Source organism: Marmota marmota, unplaced genomic scaffold (assembly GCF_001458135.2).
Source record: "Marmota marmota marmota unplaced genomic scaffold, marMar, whole genome shotgun sequence".
NCBI classification, from domain to species: Eukaryota; Metazoa; Chordata; class Mammalia; order Rodentia; family Sciuridae; genus Marmota; species Marmota marmota.
The window spans coordinates 21,940,852-21,952,932 of record NW_025999949.1 but is presented as its reverse complement, the minus strand read 5'-3'; the positions used below and the strand labels follow the sequence as shown (position 1 = coordinate 21,952,932).

The following is a 12,081-nucleotide window of genomic DNA, read 5'->3' as shown; positions in this document are numbered from 1 at the left end:
GGGTTACTGAGGCAGAGAAACTGTTGAAAGACATGGACCTGGTCAAAAGGTAGAGGTGTATGGAGGCTGCTTCAGAAAGGGGAAGTGTGCAAAGGGTTTCTGATGTATGTGCCATGCCTCACAGGCAGCAGGACTGACTAGGCCAAAGCAGAAAAGGACTTCAAGAAGAGACCAGACGGATGGAAAGTACTGGCTCTCCGCCTTTCTCCCTGTCACCTCACTGTATCCTGAGAAGAGGGGGAATTTAATCTGCATGACTGCCACAATTATCAGCAGTCACCGGTATAATTTGCTCTTTGGGACTTTGTACTCTCTCTCTTCCACAATAGTGAGAAGGTTAAGACCTCCCTCTACACATGTGGCCCAACCACTGCTGTCCACCTGAAGCTTCACTCATACTCATTTGGTCCAAATGCTCTAAATCTCATTTACCAGAGAGCTTTGCCAGCCAGTGATAAAGAAGCACTATGCTTTCCTTTGCCATTCTCCCGTATGTACGCTTCCCATGAAAATATCCTGGGAAAGGAGTGTCTAGGCATAGCAGCATTTGGGTATTCCTGTGTCCCCTGGCCCTAATGCCATCTCATTGTACACAAAACTTAAGACACAATACAAGTGATTAAATTAAAATACTATATAACTACAATGTACATTTCAGGGCAGGTTATATACTTTATAGATCTGGTTCCTGTCCTTTTCTAACTTAGTGCTATGATTTCCAGTTATCTAGGGACTTCAAGGATGAAAGTCTTTTTAGAAATATTTTGGAAATCCCATATTTAATGGCATTACTTCTTTTCCTACACTATAAGCTGTGTGAAAATAATACTGAACAATTATGAAACACTTACTAAGCACTGGAGTATTCCCAAGTACTTTACATATACAATTTCACTTACCCCTCTTAACCCTGTGAGTTATACAGTTAGTCTAATTACCCCTATTTTAGAGATAAAGAAACCAAGCCATTAAGAGTATAGAAATTTTCCTAAGCTACAATTATAGCATCTCTATATTAAAAAAAGTGAGACAGTCTCTAATATATTGTTAAAACTGAAAGTATGAACTAGAATACACACCTCATCTGTGAAAAAATAAAAACACATCAAAAAGTATATATACAGACATGCATATAGGCATGTATATGTACAAGCCCATGTGTACAGATTTACTCCTAAAAGGATACAATAAACTGGGTAGCTTAAGCACAAAAGTGGGAGACAGACTCTTACACTCATTTGTAAATTTAAAATTTTGCATCATAAGTATTCCCTACTCAAAAATGTTATATAAATGAGTAAATAAAAGAAAAAGTATCTTGGAATAGTCACAAGGAAAACCTGGTCACAACAAATACTAAAAGTTACTCTAAGTCACCATAATCAAGAAAACATGGTCTCATTGGGAGATAAAAGGATATCAGAATTAGATCCAATATAGAGGGGAATTCAGTATGTGACAAAAGTCATACTTCCACTCAACATAAATGAGTTAATGAAAAAACAGCTAACATTTTCCCAAATGCTACTGGCTATTCAAATAGAAAAAAACCAAGCTGGACCCTTATTTCACATCAAATATTAAAGTTCCAAACAAACTACAGATTTAAATACATGGATAGCTAAAGTTTCCAAGATTCTTAGACTAGTTATATATCCTGAAAGCATTCCACTCAAGCATAACAGAAATCTAGAAGCAATAAAAGGGCAGACATAAAATACTCAGCTAGAAAGTATGATCAATGATGAAATATATTTAATTCAATAACAGAGACTTTATAAAGATCTTTCCTAGGACTAGGGTTGTGGCTCAGCCACTAGAGCGCTTGCCTTGCACATGTGAGGCACTGGGTTCAATCCTAAGTACCACATAAAAATAAACAAAATAAAGGTATTGTGTCCATCTATAACTAAAAAAAATTATTTTAATTTTTTAAAAAAAGAATATTTCCTTCAAAGTATTTGTCCCCCCTCATCTGTGTTTGTTTTATCACCCATACTGTTTGTACTTTTATTGAAACATTTCTGAAATGCCTCCTCTGAAATCACTTTCAGGTGTCTTTTGTGTTGAACTTCATGGTTTCCATGTTGCCAACCTGCTTTTCTCTCACAGGTTTATTCCAACTTAGGGCCCAGCTAGAGAGGTAACATGGTGAAAAGTAGGGTGAATTAAGCAGTTATAATTTCATGGATTTGTCTGTATCACCAAAAACTATCAAGTACTAAATGTGGCAGAATACATCACTGTAATGGAGCAGCCATCCCTTTGGCCCTTCTGTGAATGCTTCTTTCAAAAGAACTTAGAGCTAATGTGAGTCAGTGTTCAAACTGTCAGTCAAAATGAAACAAAGACTAATCTTTTTAGGTGGATCTCAAATTAGTCAGTGTCAGTTTATCAGATAAGAACAGGAACTAGAATAATGCTTTCATATATTCCAACTGCAACAGGAAACCACTATTACTTGTCTTCCAGAAATCATTTCTTTATTAAAAAGGTTTTTAAATTTTTAAACTAGTATTCTATTCTTTACACCATCAACTATAGAAACCCAAATTAGTATTTCGGTTACCTTTTTAGCTGTCTTTTCAAGTTTAAAATAGAACTCATGTATGCACATGATTAAAAATACATTATTAAAGAATTGGAAATACATGTTAGCCCAAATAAAGGTCAAAATACACTACAGCAAGATAATCTGTCAAGATTCAACACTGACATGAGGGAATATTTCCTTCACATCACCAAATACTCCCCGTCACCACTTATTTGTTAACAGTATGGAATACTGGAATTTGACACTTTATATATGATTACATAAATATTAGATATCTTAGTATGAATTTTAAAATACCATAAGCAAAAACAACAATTAAAACACACTAGAAAACATACTTGTAACACACAAGTGCTGAATATTATAAGTGATTCTACAAAGTGGCAAGAAATTTAAACTACAGAAAAAGGATATTAATAACCTTAGCACTATTGTAGGGGCAAAAAACTAAAAATGACCTCAATAACCAGCAACAGGGAAAGGGTTTAATAAATTGATATACTCATTAGGTATAGAAGGAAATAAATACACAGCCTCTTAATATTGGTCTCACTTAAACAGATGGAGGGAGGGTGAAGGAAATAAAAACAAAAAAGACTGCAATAACATATAAAAATAAGATGCATTAAGAGGAAAATATACAGTTCTATGATATTGCTGAATATATATAAGAAATGCTTACACATGGTGACAATGAAATTTATAAAAACACTGATCTGATCTGAGATTCTGAGAACTCTGCTTCAAGGTTAATACAGGATAAATATAACATAAAAATGAAAATTAAAAGTTTAAGTAAACTATTATAATGATTACAATATAATAATAAATGTTTTTCCTTGAAAAATCTTAACACCTAAGATTCTAGAATGATCTTTGTCTAATTTATTGGGATGATATATAGTGCCCCACACCTAGTAGCTATTCAAAAACCAGTGAGAATATTAGCCCAGACTTACCTGCTATACAACTGTCATCAGATATCGGTACATCCAGATAAATAAATCCTTTGTTATATAAACCTACAGAAGCAAAAGCATCTTGTTTTATCTCATTTATTAAATTAATAACAGTTAATTTTTAAAAAATGACTCCTAATTTCCATAAAAATTCTTAAAGTAATGCTATGTGAAGATGAAAAAAGTAAAACAGAAGAGAAAAAGAATTAAAGTTTTAAAATCTTGGTTTCCTATATATATTCAGAACTATTAAAATTTTTCTTACCATTCATTTGTATAAATTTCTAGTGTATATCACTAAGTGGAAAACAACAGACTAGAGTCACACTTCAAATATTAACATCCCTTAGGAAATAGTAGTATTTGTGCCTAACTGGTAAGTAATTGCTATTAGTTTTCAATGGTTTAAAACAAGCTTTTATATTGACAAAAGACCATTTCTACTAACCACTTACTATGTACTACATTGTAATCTAGTGATCCAGAGAGTTGAGGGCCTGAATCGATGATCTTATCAATAGCGCATTTCTCAGGCAAAGTGCATATCTAAGAAAAGCAAAATATTTTCAATTAAGTTCTGTCCAAATTAACTAATTCTTTAGTCTCCTGAAATCTACTCATTATTGAAATCAATAATTCCATGTCATTAGTTGAATGAACTTCTACACTCTTCATTTATCACTCTAGAATTCAAAGATCTATAGAAATAAATTACTTAAATTGCCAAAATCTATAATACCAATAGAATTTAGAGAATGAAGTCACTATATAAATACCATATTTATTGGTTAGTAATAAGTCTTGCTAATAAATACCAATATCTTCTCCTCTTCTTTGAACTGGAATTAGATCCATTTGCTGATTCTGAATCTCTCAAAACAGAAATTGATTCAAATTCCAGATATTCACATATTCATTATCAGAGACAAGAAGGTTCATTAACTTATGACGCAGTTTGACAACTCCATTAGAAAGTACTTATTCTGAAGCCAAATTTCTAAACCTTGTATTTACTGGCTTTAATATACCTTTCAGAAAAAATTAAATACAGACCACTCCCAAAAAAGGCCATCTACTCACTTATATTCAACTACACATAGATATGACCTGGTCTCGAGGTCCCCTCAATACTCCTCCCCCACACATTCCTCTAAATCAACACCCCCTCCAAAATATATAAAACTTATATTAAATGTGGTCAGACCAACAGGAATACCATTTCCATGACCTTGACACTATCATAATACTGAAGCACCTATCTTTTCAGTATAGTAATTCAACAAAATGACACAAGTTCCATAGCAAACCGTCTAGGTAAAAATCCTTGACCTCTACTATCATAATTTGAGTCATTAATTAATTGCTCTGTGCTCACTTTCCTCATCTGTGAAATGGGATACAAACAATACTCTCCCTTGGGGTTGCTATAAGAACTACATGAAACAATATAAGCAGCAAATATAACAAGAGTACATGTCACACAAGTACACAACAAGTTTTCAAAAGCAATGGCAGCCATATCATTGCTGTTGGTAGCTATGGTATCATATATCACTTACTGCCTAATGAACATGCCCAGATACTGTACCTGAACTATGTCAAGTCTCCCTCACTGTTAAAAAGCATCTTGGAAACTACCAATAGCCTAGCCTACTAAGATTATTTCAGATTTTGAATGAGTTTAATTTTCTGTAAGAAACCAAATATTGTTATTTTTTAAAATATTATATAACAGCAATTAAAAATTGTAAAAGTAAGTTTAAAAAATTCTGTTTTTAATTTTAAAGATCTCTACCTTGATGTCATCTTCTGTGATGTATCCAGACTGTACCACCCACCACGCCTCTATGGTGATTTCTACTGGCTTTATGGGCAGAAGATCACGAGCCGTTTTCCTTCTGAAGAATTTCTGCAATAATACAAACACTTGAGAATTTGCAGACAAGCAGACAACCTAAAATGACCACCTTCTTCTTTTATCCAATCATGTAAGTTTGCTTCTACCAGGAAAAATAAACATCTTTTAAATTCTCATGTTTTAAAATCTTACTATTCTAAATAAACTTGAATGGAGAAAGTCATTCTTAAATTGTTTCAAGTAAATTATCTTAAATCATTAATCATTAAACCTGAATCAAAATCCAGAAATGAAAGCCAAGAGGTGAAAAGTGTACTTGAAAATATGTACTTATTCACCCATTAATTGAGCTCCAAATCCAGGATGGGAAAGCAGAGCAAAATTAATTTTAAAAACTAAATATTTTATGCTGATTTTAAATTTAATAATCACTTAAACTGTAACCTAGAGAATACTCAGGAATTATTTTTATATGGTATTTGCTCAAAGAAATTATAATTCATTACTTCTACCATTAAAAAAAAAAAAAAAAAAAACAACAACAACAACAAAAAATAACCCCTAAAATCTTGACCAGCACCGGAATCCCAGGGAATGGAGAGGCGGCTGAGGTAGGAGACCTGGACTCTGACAGATTTGAGGCCAGCCTGAGCAATATAGCGAGACCCTGTGTCACAATAAANAAAAAAAAAAAAAAAAAAAAAAAGACTGTGATAAAGATGCCAAACAAGGGAAAAGAAAGGGAAATGACTTACTTTTGATGATCTACACTGATTCATAAGATCAATATACTGGTTCCTTCCTATGCCAAGAAGCCTCAGACCTTTAAAAAAAAAAAAAAAACCTTTCCTTTAAAAACATTTAATATCTTGAAATATCACATACTCTCAAGTGACTTTAGTAAAAACCCTCAGCTTATATTCATCTTTTAATTACTGACACAGTTCATCAGTATCAAATTAAACTAAAAAACTGTGGGAGAGAGGAACTCAAGCTAAAACTTGAATAATGCTGAAAGAGAACATTTTTAAAAAGCAGAACTGCTCCCAATTTTAAGAAGTAAAAGTGTACTTCTCAGCAAAGCTTCTTATACAACAGAACTGTCACATTTCAAATACATACTTCATTAAAATAAACATAATAAAACACCAACAAATTATGTTAGTAGAAACCATACATATCGTGTTGTAAAAATACTGAACAAACATTTTCTTCCTTCATTTGGTAAATAGACCAAAACAAAAATTCTTTCTCTAAAAACATGATTAGTTCTATTTTCCTGATTCTACCACTCCAAAATGTTCCTCTTTTAGACATTTAGATTAAATCTTACACTTGATATGTATTATACAATAAAATTTCCATTAACAATGTTCTAGCTGTTCTCATTTTTCATTCTCAGACTAAATCACATCGCAATACTGACAGACAACACCATGCATGCACAAAGACAAAATCTCAACATACCTCCCTGGGTACAATTAAATACTTACAGTCAGCAGCAGTAAAATTGGGCAATGAATCATAACTTTTCTCACTGTTCATAATGTCCTTTTAAAAAGAAGAAATTTAAAATTTGAAATGCAAAACTGCCTTACATGAAATCATGTGTATAAATATACATTTATATTGACAAACAACATCAGTTATTACAGGAAGTGGTGAGATCTTAGTTTAGTCACCTAAAGCAAGCATGCCACACTATAGGGCTTACTCTATGGTCCCTTCCTAGTAACAGAAGAACAGACTTTCAAGTCTGGGTTTCTCACAACACTCTAAATGAATCTATGAATCCCAGACATTTGCCCTGTACCCTCTGCTCTATGGAAGCTATACAAGAATGCCTCGTTAGAGCTCAAGGTTCTAATATCTCCATACTTCATCCTGATCCTAGATTTTATCCTAAGAAAAGGTCACAGTTCTACCAACATGCATTTAAATACATACTACCAAAAGAGATTCTAGTCACTTAGGAAGCTTTTGCTCCTGTGAGTTCCAATTAGCTGCAGAACTTAACTCAGAATGTAGCTTTTTCCATCCCCTATCTCTTTGTGTAGCTATGGGCTGAACTGAAGAGCTGGCCATCAGCCGCAATGTATCCCTGATATGCAGTCCCACCCCATTCTTAACGGTTCACTCACACTATAAACTTACCTCCATAATCCCAGTATAGTAGGAAAATGGTGTTATCCGCAGACCCTTCACCATAATATCTGATAAGTGGTAAGGATACAGCATGAGGTGATCTCGACTGTACTTTAGCAGCTCCTCATAGTATTTGCGTTCATCTTTCTTGACATGTTTAACTGTAGAAGGAAATTTTCCAGTTTTTTTTTCAGGTGTCTTTTAGTTACATAGTCACTATAAACGTAGTAAGAAATACTTTACAAACCAATATCAATTTTTTAAAGTATAAAAAAGTTAAAAGAAAATAAAATATTCTAAGTTGGAAAAAAAGAACAATTATACCCCAAGAAATAGACCTGAGCATAAAAGTAAAATGTATAATGGTACATTTAAGTAGAGAAATAAATCTTAAATTGGAAAACACAAAAAGGTAGGAAACAAAGGCCAGAGTCTCAAATCCCTTACTGTGTTACTTTTCTTCCTATACATGAAACAGGGCTCACTATGTTGACCAGGATAAGATCAAACTTGAAATCCACCTTCCTCAGCCTCACAAAGTAGCTGGGATTATAAGCACACACCACTCACTGTACCCAGCTTAGATATCGCTTTTCAAAATAGACAAATTGCATGCTAGCTTTCAATGAACTCAAGTATATTTTTAAAAATCATCTGGAAAAGGTTTATATAGAAAAAGTGTCTCAGGACTAGAGGTATATTTCAGTGGTAGAGCACTTGCCTAGCATGTGCAAGGCCCAGGGGTCAATTTCCAGCACTACAAAAATAAAAATTAAATATAAGAGTTAATATACCAAATTAATTACCAAATCAATCTAACAAATAAAAAGCAAATATTTTAAAATTGGAGTTTAAAAAATGATGAAACCAACTATGTTTAAAAATTTTCCAATTATTATAGTAAATTTTTCATTAAAGTCTTATTATTTAGAAAATTTATAGCAGCAAAAAAAAACTCAAAGTTAAAAATTATTAAAAACTAGACTTTTCCTTTTATCACCCCAGGCAAAAAGAGAACACTGAATTAGGATTAATATTCTACAGGAAAAATGAACCTATAAACAATAATCTAAAAAATAATTTTCATCAGAATTGGAAAGAAAATTGTACTTGCTAATACAAATGTTTCATTTTGAATGGATCAGTACAGCGTTCCTTAAAGGTTTGTACATGGAATAATTTCAATACCATGAAATATATATTGAAAAATAGGGTGAATTTATGAAAACAATAAATCAGCAACCATCATTTCCACCCCAATATAAAAACATCTCTACTCACCTAAGTTATTTCTGTATCGTAGCTGATTGCGGATACTGTACAGGACAACCTGCTTTTCATATTCCCTCTGTGAATTTCCAAGACTCTAAAGAAATTTCAAATAAATATTACACAGCTTGCAAAATGAATACTACTACTTTTTTCTCCCAGAAAATGTCAAAACTATGACTCCTAACTTTATCCCGGCTTCCCTAATTTCCAGAACTAAATAAGAAATACTTTCTTAAGTTTTGCTATATTAACTTTCCCACTTTGGTATTAAAGCAAAAGTTCAATGTTTCTTTTTAATCTGCCTTTCTAAAATTATTTACTAAAATTGCCCAAAATATTGAATATCAAAGAGCAGTGTGAGCATAACATCACTTAACAAAGTTCTACATATAGAGATTTCCTTCTTGAACACTCCCAATTTGTGTGTGTTAAATGAATGGATGGATGGTGTCTTACACCTACATTTTTTCAAATTGAAGAACAGCAACTATGGATAGACAGATTCCTGACTCGTAGTCACTTACAACAGAGAACTAAGATTATTAAAGGTTAAAATTTCTAGATAATGTGTGTTTCAAATGTACTTAAGAATGCTTCTTTAAAATGCCATTTCCTTGTGGCTTCATTAGAAAACTGTTTTAGAATTCTGGCATCCAGCCATCCTTGGAATCTTGGAGGCATTGCTTCCACTATCCTGAGGATAATAGGGATGCTCAAGTCTCTTACCCAAAATGGTACAGTATTTGCATACAACCTACACATAACGTTCTGTATGCTTTAAATCATCTCTAGATTATTTATAATACGTAATACAACATAAATGCTATGTACATAGTTCTTATACTGTATCACCTAGGGAATAAAAGGGGAAAAAGTTTGTACATGTTCAGTACAGACATAATTTTTTTCAGTATTTTTGATTAGCAGCTGGTTTAATCTGCAGATGAATATCCCATAGTTACAGAGGGTAAACTGTATTTAATAAGTAAAATACTTTCTAGCTATGCATTTCAGTATTTTCAGTTCAAAGATGGGAGTCTTCATGAAAGGAAAGAACAAGTTTATTTGACTACAGTCAACATTATATTTACTGTGTGTCCCTAAACTTAATATACATGGGCTCTCTCCCTTCTAATTACTAGGTATGTCTTCCCAACACACTATAAAGTGAAACTAGACATCTTTAATGACAGATCAGAGGATTCAGTTCATCATATTTCTTACCATAGGTTTCTGAAAGCAAAGCAAACCTCCATAAATCTTTTGCTTAAGGCACTCTTCATAACAAGAGAGATGAAACTCACATCTAAATAAACTGACCCATAACTGAACACACTGGTGGAACATAATGTGAGAAAATTAATCTTTCTTTCTGCATCTAGATTAGATTACCACAAGTTAAACAGAACTCATACTACTGCCAGAATATATGTGCTTATACTATTTTCGTCTGTTTGTAACATTAAAAGATTTGTAAGATTAGGAGTAGAATTCATTATGGAGAAACTATTCCACCATCCTCTATGTAGCACAAAGTCAGAGTCAGTAATGAAGATATTTAGGGGATTCAAAATGTTAAGCTTTCTGTGGAACTTTTAAAGGTTTCCTGTAGCTCTACCACCAAATAAAAGTCTCTTTCTCAAGAAACACAAAACATACTCATGCATACTCACACAAGCATGAATTTTGCTAAAACTTTAACAAGTTCCAATCTTTGTTCTTCTGTTTCAAAATAAGTCTTTTAATTTAACAACCATTTTCTCCCTTTCAAACTCTATTCCTAGTAAGTCCACAATTAAAAGCATAAATCAAACCACTCACACAAAATATATGGACCCATTATTTATAAGTCTCATAACAAAATATAAAATCTATTAACATGTTAAGTTTTGCACTAGACATTAAGCATTGACTGGCCCCAATCAATCAATATACAGATGTGTACACAAATACCCAAAAACCACAATAAAAGTTAACTTAATTCCTTTCTAGACAAAAAAAATGTACAATAAAATATCTTTGTACAGAGATTCTTTGGCTCTCCTCCATTTCTACCCCAAATCTCCCACCATTAACATTTTAAAACATTGTTGCCACCACAGTTAGTTTTTTAAAAACTCATTTTACTCTGAAACAATGCTGGTCTTATAGAAATACTGATAGGGCCTGACAAATGAAGTCAGTCTGCATATAAAAGGAGCTATAACAGAGGCAAGAGGGACATAGGAATAAGGTACTAGCTATAAAGCATTCATTGTACAGATTATTCTAAAAGCACAAAGACCTTCTAAAGCTGTTATTCCTACAAACCCCAATCTCAATGTATACCATCCCGATGCATACTTCTCTCCCATAAAAATGCACACTTCTTTTTTCAATTGACCCTTTGTGGATTACACAGAACCTCATCATAAGATTTCTCTTAAAAATAAAAGGACTATGAATTGTTTTGAACAATAAATACAAGCAATTGATAAACTACAGAAAAATCCTGAAACAAATGGTCCTAGTCACAACTTTTTAAGGCATTTTTTTAAACTCCAGGGTGACCATATTTTAAAAAAGAAAAAGTTTCACCCCATCCACATGAAAAAAATGGCTTGAAATACATTTTTAAAAATATGAATTTCCTCCCCCCAACTTTCAGAACTATGAAATGTGACTCATATCCAAATTAAACTCATCAAAACTTACTGGAAATCATCAGAATATTCCATTTGTATAATGCCAAAATATATTCTTCCCTTACAAAGAATATTTCCTGCTTTTAAAATGACTGAGCTTTAGCTCCCCAGGAAAAAATCTCAGACTGATGGCATCATTCAACTGAACAAATGTTTACTAAAAGTTAACTCTGTAGAGGTACTCATGGTTTAAAAAAAAAAAGCATAACAAGTAATGTAACCACAAAATACACCATATTGGTGTGAACACCTAGATGGATGAGAAATAAAATACAATGAAAACATATCCAAGGAGCAACTACCCAGACTCCAGAGGAGTATCTGAGTGAGATTCAAAAAGAAACTATAATATAAAGGAGATATTTGGTGATAGAACTGGGTTTGCACTTTAGAAGCCCCACCCCCAGTGTAGAATGAAGAATGGATGAGAAGTCTGTGGGCAGGAGACCATACAGCTGATACAGATAGAGTTTGACCTATGAAACAGTGGTAAGAATAGAGAAAGTCTAAGGAAGCAAACCTGTACAGATGGATTTTGCAACATCTACAAATGGCCAAACTTATACTAAGCTAAAACAGCTTACATGTTTTAAGTAATTTCATGGGGGG

General features: G+C 32.9%; 1 protein-coding gene across 3 annotated transcripts in view; it reads right to left on the bottom strand.

Moving 5' to 3' along the window:
- The window catches only part of Fam91a1 (family with sequence similarity 91 member A1), a 39,592-nt gene that overhangs the window by 25,435 nt on the left and 2,076 nt on the right, over positions 1-12,081 (bottom strand). For 2 of the 3 annotated variants that reach the window (XM_015486440.2, XM_048802089.1), the window contains 7 exons: positions 8,798-8,882; positions 7,526-7,677; positions 6,865-6,922; positions 6,127-6,194; positions 5,309-5,422; positions 3,969-4,059; positions 3,514-3,576 (listed from right to left, as the gene is read on the bottom strand). In XM_015486440.2, the coding sequence (XP_015341926.1) occupies positions 3,514-3,576; positions 3,969-4,059; positions 5,309-5,422; positions 6,127-6,194; positions 6,865-6,922; positions 7,526-7,677; positions 8,798-8,882 (631 nt within the window). Of the gene's footprint in view, positions 1-3,513; positions 3,577-3,961; positions 4,060-5,308; positions 5,423-6,126; positions 6,195-6,864; positions 6,923-7,525; positions 7,678-8,797; positions 8,883-12,081 lie in introns of those variants that run through there. The other variant, XM_048802090.1, reaches the window with a different exon arrangement.